Below are 21191 nucleotides of genomic sequence, written 5' to 3' on the forward strand. Positions count from 1 at the left end.
CAATAAAGTAACCCCCAGCCCCAACACTGGAATCTGAATTGAGGAGCAAGCATCTGAGGCTCTAAACTCTAGATTCCAGGTGTTTCCAAGTTATCCACTAGAACCCTCTAGAACCCTCATTCTGGAATGAAGCAGGTCAGCCTTTCTTCAGTGTCTGGTTGTTTTGAGACGATTGAAACTGCCAACCCGGAATTTTTCTAATATGAAAATAGAGAGACACTGTTGAATGTAGCAACCTAAAGGTGGGCTTGCATGTAGAAGTCCCCATAATCAGATGCCTGAGCGAGGTCCTCTGATTTTAGTGGCAGCATGCAAAATTGGGGCAAGGGGGTGACTGACATTTTAGACTGGGGTTCTTTTCTCTTTTCCTACCTACCTGTTAAGTCAGGCAAGGGGGGGGAATGGAAAATTCTTTACTTGTATTTGTTTTCTCCCCCCTTTCTTTTTTGCCTTAATGACACATATACTAAGGAGCCTATATATGTGTTTGTGTGTGCCTCTTTGTGCACAGTGGGCAATAATTAGTCAGTGCGGGTGGAGGATCTGGAGGAAAAGAAGGAGGCAGAATTTAACAGCCTCATTATAGCTACTCAGAGCCCAACAAAGCCTCCCTATTTGGTCTTCTGAATTTCTTGCAGCAGCCAAACAATCCCATAATATTAAAAGCATTATTACTCAGCTTGGAGATGGGAATGCTTCAAAATTAATGTTTCTGTGCCCAACAGCTCACTAATCAAAGCTTCTATGCCTCATTTTCCACCCTGGGGAGAGTCCTCAGTCTCTTTCAGTTTCATTGTGGCCAACATGACACACCACCCTGTGCAGGCCTGGACTGGTGACCTTTTTATCTTGGTCAAGATCCAGATTTTCTTCTTAGTTCTAAATTCCAGTCCAAGTTTTCTGCAGGTGATTTCTTCAGGATTTGTGCTTACATTTTTAAATTGCTGACTGCTAGAAGGCTGAAATGTCCCTCAACAATCAATTTTCACTTCAGCCACAGAACCATTAGTCCAAGCAGGGGAAAGAAACCCATTTCTAATGCCTGGCTTAAGAGATCTAAAAAGTGTATGTAGCCAGGATTTACTAAGTCGAGGAAAGTGGAACTTTATTTTTAAAAAGGTGACCCAGGATAGTGATGCCATTTTATTTACTTCCTAGATACCTGTTGTCATGGAAACATTATCAATAAAAGACAATCTGAAGGCTCTACTGATTTCTGGGTGGCCATGTACTTTTCCCCTTAGTTCTACTTCATAAAAACATGATCCTAAAAGATGGGCAAAATTCTCTCAAAAAGCATCTTGATCAGGTAAATCATCTATGTATAAGTTCAGTTCAATAAGAACATATTTTAAATGCTTTTGTGATCTTAAGGACTACATCCTACAATTCGTAAAAGCAGGTGGCTATCTTTTTAAATCAAAAGTTAAATATTTCCAAATAAGCAGTTATGTTATTTCAAATAATTTGTTTTTTAATTGTTATATTTAGAAAATACTTGTCTTTGTATATATGACCTATTATGTTCTGTGTACTCTTAGCTTTCTGCCTACTGCCTTTGAAAAATATTGCCTATGACATCATTTTACTCTCTCAAGAGCAACTGAGGGATTTTAGAGCACTTACAGCAAAAAGTAAACAACAATAAAATCTTTCTGCTCCTATTACACTTTAAAAACTCAAGGATTTTAAGTGGAAATTTTACAAGTAAGATACTCATTCAAGTACCAGATATGGGGTACCATTAATTTTGATGACTTCAAAAAATTATTTGCTTCTACCATAGTTCTCTAAAAGCAAAGACTCAAAGACAGACTACAACATATATGTGTTGTCCCAGATAATTTGGTTTGAAGGAATTGTGAGACACAGTCTCTGGTTTCTTCACATACAAGTTTGCTTGAGAACTATAATTAGAGAGAACTATAATTAGAGAGAAGCCTACCCTTTTCCGTCCAAAGTGTCACAAAATTTGTATGCAAGCAACTGGAGTATGGTGATCTAGACCAGGAAGAACAGATTTCAGGAGTTGGTTCAAAGGTGATACAGAGACCAGAGAACGAAGGAAACAGTACTAAAAGCTACATCGTAATAGCAGTGGTGACTGGGAACACACAGGCCGATTCTCATCCAAAACAGCACTAGAGGGTACAGTGATATACTTTGTGTGTCCACTATGTACCAGTTTCTTTACAAACTTACAGTTCTGTAAGGAAGATTTTATTATTCCCATAGTATAGTTGGAGAAACTTAGGCTCAATATCTAATGATTTGTCCAAGGTCATTAAGATAGTAAGTGGCAGAGCCAGGACTAGAAATGACACCTGTCTGTATCTGAGTGCCTTACACGATTTCCACTATATCACAGGACCTCTTAAAACAAAAACACACACACAAAAAGAGAAACAGATTATAAATGCTGAGTCACATCCTATGTATATTGATATCAAAGTTCATAGGGCAATTCTGCTTCTCAGTTATGCCCATCTGTAGGAGCACTCAGGTATCTGAGTTGTGTGTGGGAGTAGCATACTTCTTAGAATTGAGACTTACCACTTGTATCTCCAACCTGAAGACTTTTAGGGCTCTGATTAGAGTCAAAGGAGAAGGGAGAAAATCTCAGTAACTGAGTTCCACATTATTGATTCTTTATGATACTCTGCTGCCTGCTGAACAGGAGGTAGGGGGGATTCAATCACTGGGTGGAAAGTGGGACCCAAAGTTTGCAAATCTATGCTTTATAGGCCTCCTACTTTAGCAAAGAAGGTCAGGGTAGATCTTGAAAGGCTATTTAGAGAGGTCACAAAAGGATTATCATTAAGCTTTTTAGGGAATAATATCTGGGTATTACAAACATTTAGTGATCATTCTGTGCAATGCTGGAAGTCATTATATTTGTTGAAAATAGCTGGTCTAGCATCTCTCTTGACTCTGAAATCTGTAACTGTGGCCATTAGGTGACTTTGACAATGATGCTACTTTGGCCTGGATTACATGCTGACCTTTGTGTATCACAATGATATAACAGACATGGTTTACTTTAGAGGTTTTGATGTCCTCCAGTGCATCCTCTTGAGATGTGGTGAGGATGGTCTACTTTTGGTCACAAAGGCATTCTTGAATGAGTCTCCTGGTGAGCAATGGCATACGCATCTACAAAATGAAAGAACTGGGCTAGGGGTATTGTCTGCCTATAGGATAGTCTTTATCTGTACCCAAGTTTTCCAAAGTTCATTCCAGCAAATAGTGGTTTTGTAGGATATTAACAGGTGTTATATAAAAAAAAATTGTTTCTGTGGTTGAATTAAATCTAGGAATCATGAGTTACCAAGCTCCTCAGGCTACTTTACTGCAGTGTTTGCCAAGGTCTGTGTTATACTAACATGTACTGTAAGTCTTCCTGAGCAGGACCATAACATGCAGCTTTGCATAAATTATTTGACCATAAAAATCATTTTTCATGGACCATGTCGTGAAACTAGGTTTTTCAGAATCCATGCCAGGAAACACTAGCCTAGACCAAGGCAAGAAGTCTGTATAAAGGAAGAACTCTTGCACATGGTCAGTACTTCTGGTATCAACCCAAATGGAGGCAACTAACCTCAGGAACTAAGGCTGCAATCCTAGGTGTGAAGCAAAATTTGGTGTAGACTTTCTCTCTCTCTCTCCCTGGCCCATTATATATTTTTCTAAAGTGTAGGTCCTCACCTATATCACACTCATGCTGCCAGTAATTGTATTAAAGAAACAAATGTAGGAACACACAAAATGATATGTGAATGTGTCTATCCCATGTCACAGATCTTTAGCTGCCTGAAATCCAAAACTTTTAGCATAATAACTAAGTCCATTTTGAATGTGGTTTTACCTTACCTTCCCCATTTCCCCAGATCTTGTCATTAAATGACTTGCTCTTCCTAAAACCCTCACTACATTTTTTTCTTATGTTTCTGTGCCTTTATTCAAACTGTGCCTTTTGCCTTGAATGCCCCTTCCCTTCTATCTCATTCAGTTTCTTCCCAGGCATTTCCTTTTCATCCTTTAAGGTTGAGATGTATTCATTATCACTCTCTGTCTCCTATTTAACTTTTTGAGGCCAGGGATTTTATCTTAATCATCTCTGCTCCCACAACATGCCTACCTTAGTGTCTGGCACATTGTTCATACTCAGTAAATAAATATTTTTCAAATGGATAAATGGATGAATGAATGGATGGAACGATAAAAGGACTAGCTAGTTGGCTGGCTAGAAGGATGAACAGATAAATGGATAGATGGATGGATAAATGCTGTGAAACTTGTCTCCTGAGGAACCAAGCTGTGAATAGTGTTTCAGTGTTAGAATCACTCTTGCTTCTGGACATGTGTGGATATGTAATCCAGAAATACCAATGCAGAATTATGAAAGAGATGGCCTTAAGACTGTCTTCAACCTGGAAACCACATAACAAACCATAACATCCACGATGACATCAGATCAAGGCCATGGGCTCCCTGAGCCATCCTCCCAACTAGAGAATCCTGGAGGTTATTAAAACCTGCAGATCTGTTAATAGTTTTGAGTCTCTTATGTAAACTTCAGTCTTCTAGTAGGAAAGAGACTTCTCAAATATGCTAAAGCAACCCCTGAAGAAAACACTGAACAGTTTATAGATTCTCACATGTTCCAGGTTTCTTTTCCTCTTCTGGGGTTTGGCTGCTACATGAAATTCCTGAAGGGCCTACCATCTCCAGGGTCCAATACAGGAAGGAGTAAAAGTAGGGGCTAATGTCCTTTATTAAAAGCTGAGAACTCAAGAGTTGCAAAATGAAAAAAAAAAAAGAAATGTTTGGGAAGGAATAGGAGGGTAAATAAGAAGGAGAGAAGGGGGGGCGCCTGGGTGGCTCAGTGGGTTAAGGCCTCTGCCTTCGGCTCAGGTCATGATCCCAGGGTCCTGGGATCGAGCCCCGCATAGGGCTCTCTGCTCGGCAGGGAGCCTGCTTCCTCCTTTCTCTCTGCCTGCCTCTCTGCCTACTTGTGATCTCTGTCTGTCAAATTAAAAAAAAAAATCTTAAAAAAAAAAAAGAAGGAGAGAAGATGGCAGGTCAGGGCAATTCTTTTTTTCTCATTACATCTTGGAAACTGGAAGTATATCCTTGGGAAGTACAGAGAATAGTGAAAGAGGGTTGTGCATTTATTCTAACTATGAGCTGTGAAAAAGCCACAGTTAATTCACCAGAGGGAAGGTCCTTTTCTGGACATTTATATTTGTAAGTATTTTCTTACATTAAAAGTAGGCAAGAGGTTTAGATTCTTGAAGCAATTAGCAATGTGTGGCTTTTCAAAAGCAGCCAGAAATGAGCCAGGTACAAAGAAAGTCCTACACTTGTGGTGAATGGGCTGTTAATAGCCTGAAGGTAGTCTTTAAGGGATCCACCCAGAGAACCCAGCCACCCTTGGAAATACCAAGAAATACCAAGAGCTGTTAGGAAAAGAAGCAATGAACCTGTACATAAGCCTAGAAGTAGAAAGGAAAAAGCTATGTGTTTTAAATATCTCTGAGTTAAGGAGAGCCCATCACCAAACAGTAGATGGAACACTATAGAGAAAGCCAGTTAGAAACTTTGAGGCCTTATCACTAAGCAAGCATCAGCTATAGAGTGGCCAGCTTCTTTAAGATACAAGGATAACCCTTCTGCCCTCCACTCCCTCAATAATTTGTATATCTAGTCTACTTTGAGACAAGTAATATATCTTACTTAGGTGTAAGTAACCTGTGGTAGCTAAAACTATTATGCAAGTCAAAATACTCAAGTCTAGACTGTCTGTACTTTTGAGGACAGTGGATGGCTACCTAATCCAAAGAAAGACTGATACGCTTTTTCTGTGACTTTACATCCAGAATCACAAAATGATAGTGCCAGAAGGGTCCTTGGTAAATTGCATTATCCCAATTTCATGATGGGAAAACAGCCTCAGAGGGGAGACGGGACTTGCTTAAGGCCACATTCCTAGTTGCCATTTTAGAATATATTATACCATTTTGAGTTGAGTGATGGGAAGAATAAAAGAAAATTATATGAATTCTCCTTCAGTGTGATCAGAATGTCTATGCTAAGCCCAAATCTTATGAAAAGGGAAGTCTACTGCCAAAGTATTTAGAAGGGCCACGCTACATTTATGTTTTCATTCTTTTCCCCATTGTTTTGAGTAAAGGTGTGGTAAACATCAAATTTGCAAGTTAACCACTTTGCTGGGTTAGCAGCAGAGAATCAGGCAGTGTGGAGATAAGTTTAGCAAAATGGAAAGTTATGCTTTTCAAACAATGGTGTTTAAGTGGGTAAACACTTGGGATGTTAATGACATGATATTTGAATATAATATATGACTCCCTTAACTACTAGAATCAGCTTTCAAACAGGATTTTGATGGTACTTTTAGTTTAGTTTGAGGTGATCAACTGTGATTTCTGGTGATGTTCTCTCTGCCTGTTGGAATTATTACATATTATAGGGCATGCCGAGTAACTCAAGGTAAAAGCCAACTAGGAAGTGCTTACCATCTAAATTACTAGGGACCTCACTGTCACAGTAAGCCTTCACATTTGTCTAGCACTTTGTAGTTTAGCAACGATGTTCATGCTCATCACATTCACATCACAGAGCTATATCACTAAATTACAGACTTTGCGAAATTGAGGCCTAGAGGGGCACAGTAAATAATGGAGCTGAGAAGTTAATTTAGGTCTGCCTGACTCCAAAGGCAAGACCACATACACAATATCAAGAAACCTTGTATCTTGTAGACATTTCTTCAAGTTTGCCAGCCTGAGTTCTATTGCCTAGTATGGTGCCATTGTATACAATAGACACTCAATAACTGTCATAGAAATGAAACTGAAGTGAAAGCCATTCACAGCATTACCTTCTTTTCATTATGTTGACCAAATCCATTCAAATTTGAGCACTCTATCTAATAAATCAATTTGAAAATTTAGTATACCACTCTTTCTGTGAAATTTACAGATTTATGCCTCACTGATATATGGAGTAGTGAAATTACTCTTTTTTGAAAGGGTTTTACTATAATCATGTTACAGACTGTTTTATACTGAGAGATGTTGGCTGAAACACGAAACTATTTAAGATTTGGACCCAAATTTTCGGAGATCTTTGGTTACCATTAAACTTCACCTGTGTCAAAGCAGGCTTACAATTCATATCAGCAGATGAAAAACTGAGGGGGGGTCTCTATCTGGGAGCCCCATCTCTTACACACAATTCACAGAGGGCTAAATAACTGAGAGCTGAGTGTATCAGAACTCTCACCATAGGGTTGCAACATTCATATGAAGAAAACTTCTTCATATCCAGTCCCCTTTTGTTACCTTTCCAGACTTTCCTTCTGCACTTCCCCACCCCAGTCCTGCTTCTTCCTCCCCACTACAGACCACAATTGTAAGATTTTTCTAGAGTATACCAAACAAATAAGAATAAGATTAGTCTTTCTCTGATATTTGAGTCTCATTTAATGTGGCTGCCTGGAAAACTACTCACAGAGCATCTGCCTGTGATGTCTGGGGGTACTAGACACTACTTGACATGGTTCTGTTGCAACTGTCTCAAATTGAACCTGAGTCAATTCATTTGTAGTACTTTGGTCTGTTTAAAGGCTATTATTGCCCTGTAAGGAGGGGAAGATACAGTTATCAACATGAAGACCCACACATAGAAAACAAGTTGGTTTCTATAAACATGTACATAGGCAGACAAGGTATTGAGCACCTTGCAGAAAGCCAGAGATGGACAAATGCTCTAAATTAGCCTTGAGAGGGGCAGGGAAAAAGGCAGGATTCTAGGAACTTGGGTTTTCCAGGCTGATAATGAATATTCAGGTAGGAGGCTATTGTTTCAGGCATTCAGAAGAGAGCTTGCTTTTCTTCAGAGTTCCATTTCCAAATCAAAGTAGGCTAATAAGCTTGCTTTTCTCAGGAAATGTGCTTCTTTTTAGAAGCAGCGGGCAGCAGGGAGTACCCTGCCACTGCACAGATGTAAACATGAAGAAATGCAAAATTTGGAGGGGGAAAAATGGAAGGATAAGCCAAGCCTTTCTGGAATGGTGACAGTGCTCACAGTAGACACAGACTAGGGAACAGAGAGCCTTAGGATGAATGGCTGCCCTTGAAAAAGCTGTATCTTCCTTCTGTCAAGCCACTGTGCTATGAAAAAAAAATGTTGGAAGTTATCAATAGATTTGCAAAGAAAGGAAAATGATTAAAAGGCCTGCTCAACCCTGGGAGATATGGGATAGGAAACTGGTTCTGCTTGACATCCTAGTCATAGATGCCAAAGAGAAGCAGCTTTTCATTCCAGGTGGCCAGTCCTACAATATAGGGGTAGTTAACTGAGGATACTGGGTGTTCAGGTCCAGCCTGTGCCTGAGTCATTTTGTACCTGTGATTACTCTGGATTCTGTAATTTTTTCATCCTGGTCATCATTCAACAACATAAGGCCAGTATCACCGTGTCCCCTGGGGAATCCTTCATAATCAACTCACTCACCCCCTGATGGGTCCCGATCCCTGCAACACACCTCCTGCTCCAGTGTTGAGCCCCAGAGTGGGATGTGACATGGTTAAGGATAAAGAAAGGCATTAGCTGGCTGATGGCCATGTTGGGTATGAAGGAGTGAGTTTGTATCTAGAGCACAGCTGGCCATCTCAGAAGCACCAAAAGAGGAAAATCTGGTTTAAAGAGAGAATCAGAGGATGAGGGAGGGAGAGGGAGAAAATGAAAAAAGAAGAAAAGTATCATACCTCCCAGAGTCATCCCTGCTTCATAGCATTTCCGGAGGCGACAAGATGGGCAATTTTTCCTTCGGAATTTATCAATGGTGCAATCGTTTCTGCTGGCACACAGGTACTTCTGTTTACCTGGGAGAACAAACAGAACAGTAGATGCCCCATTAATGCATTTCCAGAATCTCTCTCCTTTAGTATTTCTAGGCAGAAATGGCATAAGGATACATCCTGCCGGATGAAAGAAGTGGACAGAGAATAGCCCTAAACAATTTGATCACACAGAATCACTCAGCCTGGTTTACTTATATGCTATATTGTTTGGTTTTCATAGGTGTTTTTATAAGGATGAACAATTGAGGTCTTGCTCTACTTTATGACAAGGACTACTCACTGGTTTATAGAAATAACATGTTCTACCTTTACTAAAAGCTAAGAATGGGGTTCCTGGGTGGCTCAGTTAAGTGTCTTCCTTTGGCTAGGGCATGATCCCAGGGTCCTGAGATCAAGTCCCACATCGGGCTCCCTACTTGGTGGGGAGCCTGCTTCTCCTTCTGCCCATCCCCTTGTTTGTGCACTTGCTATCCCACTTTCCCTCTCTCTCTGACAAATAAATAAAATCTTTAAAAAAAAAAAAGAAAGCTAAGAGTGTCCATGGGAAAGTGACCAAAGGCAGAAATTATCACTCTTTTAGCATGACACAGCAATTTGGATTTAGGCAATGTTTCTACCTCCTGACAACTGTAATCATTCAAAGGATCATACTCAAGCTATTACAGTGCTTATTTTTCATAATAAAAATACAGGTAAAGCTTCTATAAAAGAGAACACCAAGAGACTTCTAATTGTTTTTAAATTGATAGTGATCATATCCCCGATCCTGTGGGTTATAAAAATCAGAGATCAAACTCATTCTTTGTGAAGTGAATCACAACAGGTGAAAGGAAGTCCTCTGAAGCCAGCAGAAGAAAAACAATTTCTGTTGTGCACATTTGGAGTTGTCACAGATACACAGAATCATACTCATACACATACACACATGCTCAGACCCAGAGATCCTCAGGATCACAGTTGCTCAAAGAAAAAAAAAAGGAGGTCCACTAAAAAACACATTTTACTCAATATTTTACCTCCTTGCTCCCAACAGATGCCTGGTATACAGTAGGCCTTCAACAAACACTGAATGAATACACAAGTGGTACAGAAAGATCCATAGGCACAGTCACCAAAAGAAATAGACAAAGATACATACCCTGCTGCTCTGAAACATGCAGAACTTCTCATGCTTGGAGCCCTGAGACAGCCTGAGCTTGTGAATCCCCTCACTCCACTCCTTCTTTTTTTTCTTTTTTTTTATCCAAGTCACTCTTATTTACTGCTGTGCTTTAGTTTATGGGAGAGACTGGGATTTTAGGGAGGTTTCTTTTGGCAGAGGAGGCATGTTTGTGGTAGGGAAGATAAATTGCTATTTGATAGCAGGGACAAAAACACATAAATTCAGCTATAGCTTTTCTCCTCTCTCCCTTTTCAGCCTAAAATGTACAGACCAGGCACAGAAAACACATGTATTATAGTAGGTTATTTTATGTATGAGATTCAGTAGTAGCCAGGTCAGCCAGACCTTTTTTTTTTTTTTAAGACTTTTGTTTTTCTTCCTTCTTTCCTCCCTTCCTCCCTTTTTCCCCCCCACTTTCCTCTCTCATTCCCTTCCCTTTGTCAAAGGTTTCCAAAATGCTGGACTTGAAGGAACTGTTAAAAATCACCCCAGTACAACCCAAGGATGAGTTCTGGGAAGGTGACTTGCTTGAAGAACACTCAATTAGAGGTTAATGAAGGAAGAATATTACTATTTAATAGGTAACTACTATGAACAAAGCCTGTGTTGGCAAGTTTATATATGCTATTTAAATAAATAACCACAGTTATTCTATTTAAATGAATAACACATAGATACTACCATTACTTTTACTTAACAGATGAGAAAACTAAGGCCTCCAAGCCAGTACTCTTTCACCATGCCACAGGATTTTTTTTTTTTTTGGTATAAACAGAACACATAATTTAGTAACAGTCTTTTTTTTTTTAACTAGGCTCCATACCCAGCACAGAGCCCAATGTAGGGCTCAAACTCGTGACCTTGAGATCAAGACCTGAGCTGAAATTAAGAGTTGGACACTTAACCAACTGAGCCACCCAGGTTCCCCAACTGGCAGCCTTTTCCTTATGCAAACTGAGGATTGTCATATGCACAGAAAGGATGGCGCTATGAGTGCCATTCAGTCTTTGAGTATCAACTCCTAGAAGGGAGGCCCTATATCTAATTCCAGTGGGTTCATGTCCAGTGCTGTGGGTATTCTAGAACAGGAACATCCTCACAATTTTGGTGCTGTTGCAACCTTTAGATCTAGTTTTCACATTAATTAGTAAAATCGGGACATTATGAATACTCCTTTGAAGAATCCCTTCTTCCACAGGGGTGAAAAATAAAGCAGCTCATGAACCCAAGTTGGTAAATGAATGGTTGCAGAGCCACTGGATTAGGGCTCCCAAAGGAGTTCTAGAGTCTGCTGCTAAAAGTAAACCACCCTCTGAATGAGTGGTAAAAGTAAGAAAATATTTTTTTCAATTTGGATCATCTCCCTAGCTATAGTTCATACTTTGTCCCAGAGTGTCTCTTGGCCTAAAACAATGTGACCTAAAATGCAGATATCCTTTACAATTTACCCAGGAGTAAGTGCAAAGCCTGGTGTAACCAATACATTTAACTTACTGAACATTTATTATGGGCCAGACCTTGTAATAGCTGTTGAGGATACAGAGGAAAGTATCTGCTGAAGAAAAAGGTTTAAGTATCTGCTGAAGAAAAAGGTTTAAGTCCCAGATAACTGAGAGGGCACTAGGCTGGAAGTCACAAGATTGAATCCTTGTTCAGTCTTATTACTCACTATATGACCTTGGACAAGTCCTTTATCCTCTCTGGGCTCCACTGATAGTATGTAATGGTTGAACTGGAAAAATCACTAAAATCTTTTCCAGCTCAAGGAGTCTTTTATTTTATTTACTTTAATTCCAGTGTAGTTAACACACAGTGCTATATTAATTTCAGCTGTACAATACACTTCAGCAATTCCATATCCAGATCAAAGCCTTAAATGATATCTGGATTTTATCCATAATATATTTGTGGAGTCTTTCATATAAAAGTCACAAGTATTATCAATAAGCAAGACATTAACCAAAATAATGGTCTCTTGTCCCTCAACTTTCTTCTTTTAAGATAGCAACTTATTGTAACATTGCCTCTTATGTCTGCATTCAGTCTTTTCTCTTTGTTTTCTAAAGTCCTTCAAAAATCAAGGCATTTAACAGTATTAGAGAGGCACTGTTATTGCAAGCCATGTGCAATGTATGTATAAAATATATGCTTATACACATATATGTGTACTCATGTATGTGTGAATGCACATGGGTGTGGGTGTATATACCCCCACAGTAGGGTTCTTAAATTATCTTTATATATGTGTGTATGTGTGATCACATAAAGTATATAACATAATAAGTCATATAAATTCATACATATGATCTGTGTTTTTCTTTTGAAGTAGAATAGTGCCTTTACTTACTTTTTAAAAAGATTTTCTTTATTTATTTGACAGAAAGATAAAGACATCGAGAGAGGGAATACAAGCAGGGGAGTGGGAAAGGGAGAAGCAGGCTTCCTACTGAGCAGGGAGCCCGGTGTGGGACTGGATCCCAGGATCCTGGGATTATGACCTGAGCTGAAGGCAGACACTTAATGACTGAGCCACCCAGGCACCCCTAGAATAGTGCCTTTAAAGTTTTAAATGACAACATGTGGGTGAGGGTCCCAAAGATGGATATAGAAAGAATCTCCCAAAAATGGAACTGTGACTAATCTGCAGTTTAGGAACAAAACAGGGACTGGAACAAAATAGGATTAGGAACAAAAACAGGGAATGGAACACCCTCTTTAGGTTGCTTTCAATCCACTTCTCCTGCCTGAATTACCAATCCCCAAATGATGGCAGAACCAGTGTACAATCACTGGGTTGCTATTACTTCTTTTCTATTTATTCTACTTCTCTAATATGGCTGAAGTTATCAGGGTTCTTAATTATAACAATGAATTAAAATATAATACATAATAATATATATTATATATTTATCTTTATATAAAATATATATAACTATATATAAAATATGTACATGTATTTATATAATAATAAATTTAGATATATGGAGCACTGGATGTGCATAAACAATGAATTCTGGAACACTGAAAAAAATTTTAAAAATTAAATAAAAATTAAAAAAAGAAATAGGATAATCAAGTTTATATATTGAAAAGGAAGACAAAGCAACTTTTTTGATTGTCCATTAAAAAAATGAAGAATTATAAAAAAATTTAAAAATGAAGATTAGAAAAAAGTAGCAAAATAAAAATCAAATATAGAAAAAATTATATATATAAATTTATATATAGTATATATATTTATATATTAAATATATAAATTTATATATATTTTTATATAAACTTTATATAACTATAAAACATCTAATAACATATAGTAACTAAATTAAAACCTAATATGAAATATAATAACATAAGATTAGAATGTCTCCCATTTGATTCCCTCACAAAAGTTAGTAACAATCTTGTACAAAGTAGTACAATAGGGATTATTGTATACCCCATTATATAAGTGAAGAAAATGATGTTAAAATGAAATTGACCTGCACAGCATCACACTGTTAGTTTGTTCAAAATCATTGTCCATGGGGCGCCTGGGTGGCTCAGTGGGTTAAAGCCTCTGCTTTCGGCTCAGGTCATGATCCCAGGGTCCTGGGATCGAGCCCCGCATCGGGCTCTCCGCTCAGCGGGGAGCCTGCTTCCTCCTCTCTCTCTGCCTGCTTCTCTGCCTACTTGTGATCTCTGTCTGTCAAATAAATAAATAAAATCTTTAAAAAAAAATCATTGTCCATAAGGCTATGATTCTCACAGATTGGAAAAAATTTTAAAAGGTATTTAGTCACAATACACCTACTCCTCTATACAAGGCTTGAATCTCCTACGTAACATCCCTGTAAAGGGTTGTCCCATCCTTTCATGAATTGCAGCCTATTCCATTTCTGGACTCCGTTTTATAAGGCTATTCTTTCCAGGAAACTCAGTATTTGTCTCCTTGGACCTCAACCCGTTGGGTCTAATTAGAACTACATCATCTTTGGACTGTAAAGGATATTAAAAGCCTTATAACAAAATGTCCCAATGTGATGCCCTGACTCCCCATTTATGAAAATGGACACAAAGTATTGAAATGACATGTCACAAGCCATAGGAAGTTGGTGATAGAGCTAGAAAAAAATTGGCACCTGCATCCAATGGAGATGTAGTGTGGGTGAGTGTAGCCTCAAGGCAGCACTCTGTGGGTGTTAGGTATCTTTGTTCATTGTCTAGCAAGTATATGGCCCTGTGAATGCCTTCTCAGTATTCAGATGACAGAAGTATAAGTGAGATCTGGGCCTGCCTGCTCCAAGGTGGTCTTAGAAAGTCCTCTATTGGATATGGTAGCCTAGGTGACTGAATAATTAACACAGACAACACAAACTCCTATCCATCTCTTCCTCCTCAGATTCTACAAATATTATACCTAGCTCTTTGACACTGTTGACCTTCAATAACAAGCTTATATTAACCTATAATCGGTCTCACAAAAATGTCATTATGAAATTTCTGGCAAAATACAAAAATCCCCTCTCGCATTGAAGGAGATTAAGTTTACACTCTAGAATTGCAAACAGGCTGCACATTTAATGCTTGACAAATCTTCTATTAGAACGGCAAGCCCTTGACTACCATGAATGGTCACATAATGGGATAACATGAGGTCCTCTGTATGCCAGCTGGGTCTGAATTCCTTTACTGACCTAATGGTGTTCTTCATGTTTCTTCATGGTCCTATTCTTCCATCAGAAAGCTTAATAAGTATGATCCAAAATTCAGGCAGGAATAAGAGGTCAGGAGACCAACTTCAGATATTTTTCTCCATAGACTTCCCATTTCTATTGCGTTTTTTTGGGGGGGAGGGTCATCCCCATTGGTGCTGCCATGCAATATGAGTTGAGGCCAATGTTTGGTCAGGCTTCCTTCGATATGTTCATTCTGAAAAATCCTGCTTAAAGCAGATCAGTTAAGGCAGGGGTGTTATCCACTCCTGCAGTATTATATCAGGCAAATAAGAGGATCAAAAATTCATGTTCATCATGAAGCTATAGAAAAGACTGAAGAACATTGGGTTTCTCATACTTTATAACTAGAGTGTGAATGCAGGACTTATATGGATGAAACTATATATATATATATATATATATATATAGAGAGAGAGAGAGAGAGAGAGAGAGAATGTAAGAGAAGACATGAATTAAGTAAAAAGATATACAGTATTCCTGGACAGGAAGATATAATATTGTAAAGATTTTGGTCCCCTTCTCCACAGTGAAATCCACAAATTTAAAACAACCCAAACAAATCTTGACAAAACAATTGCAAAGTTTACCTGAAGGAGTAAAATGTGTGATATTGCCAAGATATTTTTGAAAAAATTTCCTACCAAACATTTAAAGTATTATAATGCCATAATAATTACAGCAATTTGATAATGGCTCCAGTGTAGATTGATCTGTGGAAAAGATCAGAAAAGACAGAAACAGACTCCATATATATAGTATGTTATCCTAATCAGTAAAGAAAGGATGACTTATTCATTAAATGGTGTCAGAAAAACTGGTTAATCATTTGGGAAAGTGAAAAAACATAAATTACTACTTGAATCCAAACTAAACTCCATATGGATTACAGATGTCAATTCAAAAAAAAAAAAAGAGGAAAGCATTAAAGTACTGTTGGGAAATATAGTTTTTTTTTTATTTTTAAAGGTAGAAAAAGGCTTTTTAAAGAATGGCAATACAGAATATAAGTGAAAATTTTGATAGACTTGACTAGAAGACATTTAAACTTTCTTATAAAACTTAAAGACAACCACAAACAAAGGAAAACATATTGGCATCAAGCATGTAAAAGCAGTGGTCAATTTCCTTGATATATAAAGATGAACTGTGCAATAGAAAAATGGACAAAAAACATGAAAAATAAAAGAATAAATACAAATGACCGATAAATATATGAAAATTGTTGAACTTCAATTTCACTGGAAATAACAGAAATACAAATTAAATGTCATTTTCATAAGTCAGACTGGCAAAGATTAAATACCAAATATTGGCAAAGATATATTACTGGTAGGAGTGTATACTTTTAGAGAACAATTTTGGAACATACCCCCCCAAAATTAAATACGAATAACCTTTAACCAGTAATTCCATTTCTTGAAATCTTTTTTATAAGAAAATAATTAAGCATAAAGAAGAAGTTCAATATAGCATTATGAAAATAGGGAATATTGGAAAAATGTAAATGTGCAACATTAAGGGGATGGTCAAATTATCCCATATTTATGCAGTAGAATGCTGCACAGTCATTTTTTTTTAACTCAGAAGGGTGTTCACAATATTCTGTTTTGTTAAAACAACAAAAATGAAGCTATCAAACAGCATATTTTCTTGAATCTCACATTATAATAATACCTAAGACTTTACAGTACATTTATCAAGCTTTTTTCCTATGGTAGTGAAACTTTTTTTATAAGTGAAATATTACATAGAGGCCCCATATATAGAAAACAGATAAAATTAAACCTAATCTACCTGAAGTAGGCATAGGAAACTTAGAACTCATCCTGCCACACCTCTCCCTTTCTCCTCTTCTCTACATTCTTAGCATTGTGGTCTATCTTAGAGAAACTCTGTAAGAGTTCCCAGGCCTTTGTGGAAAGGTTAAGACCTAGTGATTTAACCACAAACACCATATCTTCTATTTTATGGATTAAAAAACTGAGACTCTGAGAATGGGGGTGGGTGGAACCTTGCTTAAGGCTATAGCATGAGTCTGGCGCCTGGGTGGCTCAGTTGGCTCAGGTCATGAGCCCAGAGTCCCAAAATCAAGTCCCACATCAGGCTCCCAGCTCCACGGGGAGTCTGCTTCTCCCTCTGACCTTCACCCCTCTCATGCTCTCTCTCACTGTCTCTCTCTCAAATAAATAAATAAAATCTTTAAGAAAAAAAAAAGGCTATAGAATGAGTCAAAATGTTAAAATAGGGACAAAAATCCAGGCCTTCTTATTCATAGTCCAGTAGTTTAGTGCTATTCTCATGTGCGATAATACATGTGAAAATAACATAAAAAGCATAAAGCATTATACAGATCTTATCTCTTATTATTTAAATAATAAACTCCTTGACTATCAGAAGGGGCTAAGACATCTGCAGAGATCATCTAGTCCAACATTCTCATTTTACGGATGGGGAAACTGAGATCCAGAAAGCTGAATGGGCAAAACCAAGATTAAATAATTGTTCAATGACAGTGATGAGATTAAAACTCAAGTCTCTTTCCCACTATATGCTCTGCACATTTGCTTTATTATTTCAAAATAATTTTCATATTCATTATATTACTGACACTTTCTTCAAAGGAGGGAAGGTACAGACCATTACCCTCAATTTATATATGAGGAAACCCGAAGTACAGAGTGCTTACTGACACCAAAGCATATAGCTCAGTTTCCATCCAGGGAGCATGTGCTTTCTATTTAACCACCATAACTGAGCAAATATCTTATTTGCCTCAATCCTGATTTATGTGACCTGAATGTTCTACAACTACCCATACTGCCTATTCAAAGTGTGAAGGAGGAGTAACACTTGACTTCCTGGTGAAGAACAATAAAAAGAAGTGGAGAATCCCACTGTGCTTTCATTGGGTACTATTCAATGTGCCTTCAAAGATGTTACTTCATTTAATTCTTGTCAAAACTCTTCCAGGTAGCTAATTGAGGAAAATAAGTCTCAGAGATGCTGAATGACTTACCTACAGTCACCAGCTAGTAAGTGGCAGAAGCAGGATCAGAAACCAGGTCTGTATGACGTGTGATGCTGATGTTTGTCCTTGTCAGTGTGTTATCTCTTCTCAACTGGGCCCTGATACAATCCTTCAAAGACAGGAGGCAGTGCAGAACAGTAAAAGAGTACAGACCAGGAAAGAGGAAGACCTGAAGACTAGCCCTTCTGTTTCACTGAATCCCTAAGTGACCTGGCCTGGTGTGTTATCTCTACTTCTCTCTTGACCTTGGTTCCCTTAATTTAGAATGCAATGTGGTAGGCATTAAGAAAATAGTAGCAACTTAAGGAAGGTGGATTCAGAAGTCTTTTACTCACATTGGAATTTCTGATGGGGGTCTCAGAGTTCTCCTGGATGTGATTCAAGGAGAACTCTAAGGGCCTCCCCTGGGGGAAACACACACACACACACACACACACACACACACACACACAAAACAAACAAACAAACAAACAAAAAAAACCCACTACTCTGCAGAAAAAAAGGAGTAAGTGCCTCCCCCCAAGTGACCTATATAGACTGGACCAAGTCTAAGGCCTGTTTAGGGCCATGCATCCTATGTATGTAACTTTTTCTGGAGCCAAGACAGCCTAGAACCTCTCTGGCTTAATTGTCCAAGGAATTCTCTACTTTGAAATGCGGTTCCAAGCATTGTTGATTCGTGGTAAATTTTTTCCCAAGATATTGCTTTTGGGCTTGTGGAACAGGCTAGACAACGCCAGGCACACAGTCTATACCCTGGCAAAAGGAAAAGAAATACTCTGGAGACCAGTGAGGTTCAGGCCACTCAGATAAGTACTTTGGGGAGCACCAAACAGATGATGTTCTTCAGATGAGATTTGGAAAGACCATTTGGGAGAAGTACAGGCTCCAAACTCACCAAGGAAAACACCATGAGGAATGGCCAGCTGACTTCTGCCAAGGTCATTTGACATTTGGTCAGACCCAAGTTTTATGTTCTCAAGCTGTCTTCCCTTGAGCTCTGTCCAGTGTTGTGCTGGAGTTGGCTTGTAATGACTCATAAAAACTGATTTTGAGCATCAATTCCCAATTTCACATTCAGTTCTGTAATATTGGTAGCTTAAGTCATTCTTGACAGGAGTATCTACAGCATGGAAATTAGCAGACACTACAAAATCAAGGCTCCCCACTGACCCTTACCCCTTCCAGGAAGAAACCCAGTTTACTGGCACACAACTCGTTCTTCTCTAATAGTATTTTTCCTTTTTCCTAATTGAGTCTGGCCCCATTGTTCTTTTCTCCCTATGCTTTCACCCAAGCACACCTCTGGGGTTTGATAATATAACTTGACCACAGCTTGTAGAGATTCACATGCATTTCAGAGAAATTTTAGCATCTTCACATGCATTACCAGATAGCTGTATTCCTCAACAGTTGTGTATAAATAACATTTCTTTAAACTGAATTCACTTTTAAATGTAAAGATTGAACATTTAAAGAAACTCTGTATTGAACACTTTTTAAGGTCAACATAATAACTCTTTTGTAAAATGTACAGTAACCATTTCTTTTATAAATTTTATCAGATCTAAATTCTGTATAATAATGATCTTACAACATTTGTGGAAGAAAATTTGGCAAAAGCCTTCAAAATTAAAATATACACATGCTTTGACCCACCACATGTTTGCACATGCGTGACATGACATTTATACAGGAACATTCACTGAAACATTGTTTATAAGAGCAGAAGACAGGAAACAACATAATTGCCCATTAATATAGTCATACAGTACAGCCATTAAAAATGAAGCTATTGGGGGGCGCCCGGGTGGCTCAGTGGGTTAAAGACTCTGCCTTCGGCTTGGGTCGTGATCCCAGAGTCCTGGGATCGAGCCCCACGTCGGGCTCTCTGCTCCGCAGGGAGCCTGCTTCCTCCCCTCTTTCTCTGCCTGCCTCTCTGCCTATTTGTGATTTCTCTTTCTCTGTCAAATAAATAAAATCTTAAAAAAAAATGAAGCTATTGGAATGCTTGGGTAGCTCAGTCGGTTAAACATCTGCTTTCGGCTCAGGTCATGATCCCAGGGTTCTGGGATTGAGTCCTGCATTGGGTTCCTTGCTCAGCAAGGAGCCTGCTTCTACCTCTGCCTACCACTCTCCCTACTTATGCTCTATCTCTCTCTCTGACAAATAAATAAATAAATAAATTCTAAAAAATGAAGCTACTACATATATATACTGATGTGAAACAATCTCCAAGATATACTATAAAGTGAAAAAAAAATTAGATACAAAACAATACAGAACACTAGTTTTGTGAGGAATACTGGTGTATTGATTGATATATTGATATACTTAACATATATATTTGTATGTTTACTAGTACACATGCTATGTCTACATGGATACACAAGAAACTAATAGTGGTTATCCTCCAGAAAGAGAACTACATGCCTGAGGGACGGCAGCTCAGAATTATATTTAACTCTTTAACTTTTTGTGATTTTAAAATTTTGTATCATGTCCATGTATTGCCCATTCCAAATATACATTTAAAATCAGCACAGCTCTGTTATGAATTTCCCTATGACCTTCAGACAAATCTTTTCCCCTATTTGGGCTTCAGTATCCCTATCTACACAAGGGAATTATATTTCATAATATCTCAGACAGAAAACAAGAAAAGGTTCCCAGCACATTATACTTCCCAGTTTTAGAATAACCATTCACAACAGGTGCATTGCCTGTTCAACACACTGTGTAATTAGGGGAGCTGTGCTTCTAATAGGGTCAGAGAAAGTACATTTGCTATCAACAACAACAACAACAACAAAATTGGCTAGTTAACAAATGCCCTCTGAAAATTCGATTGTTCAGCCTGTGCTTAAATCTGTAGAGGAGAAAGAGAAATCCTAGGTCCTGCCTTTTAGAAACTTGAAATAAACACATAAATTCACATGAAGCAGCAATAATACAAAAGAATATAAAGGGATTTTGGAATGGGGCAAGAAGCTATAGGTCATGGCTTGAATTCAATGACTCACTGTGAGGTGTTGGGCAAATCATTGCTTTCCTTCAAGCTTCAATTTCTTTGTATATAAAATGATGAGGAAGCATGATCAGAATTTAATAATCTCTCTATAAATTAATGCAGCCCAGAGATTCAGAGACTATTAGGCATAGACTGTGAAAGCTTCTATTACCTGCTCTTAGCCACTTGTTAAGTAGCACAGAAGTATGGTCCTGTGATAGGATCATAGACTTAGAGTTTTTTTTTTTAATTTTATTTTTTATAAACATATATTTTTATCCCGAGGGGTACAGGTCTGTGAATCGCCAGGTTTACACACTTCATAGCACTCATCATAGCACATACCCTCCCCAATATCCATAATCCCACCCCCCCAACCCCCCTC

At 38.2% G+C, this 21191-nt stretch overlaps 1 protein-coding gene across 1 annotated transcript in view; it reads right to left on the minus strand.

The window, feature by feature from the left end:
- The window catches only part of LOC111161016 (androgen receptor), a 211644-nt gene that overhangs the window by 29709 nt on the left and 160744 nt on the right, over positions 1 to 21191 (minus strand). The window contains exon 3 of the mRNA XM_022524455.1: positions 8796 to 8912. Coding sequence (XP_022380163.1) covers positions 8796 to 8912 — 117 coding nt within the window. The remainder of the gene's footprint in view (positions 1 to 8795; positions 8913 to 21191) is intronic.

The sequence above is a fragment of the Enhydra lutris genome, unplaced genomic scaffold (assembly GCF_002288905.1).
Source record: "Enhydra lutris kenyoni isolate GAN:26980312 unplaced genomic scaffold, ASM228890v2 scaffoldscaffold81, whole genome shotgun sequence".
NCBI classification, from domain to species: domain Eukaryota; kingdom Metazoa; phylum Chordata; class Mammalia; order Carnivora; family Mustelidae; genus Enhydra; species Enhydra lutris.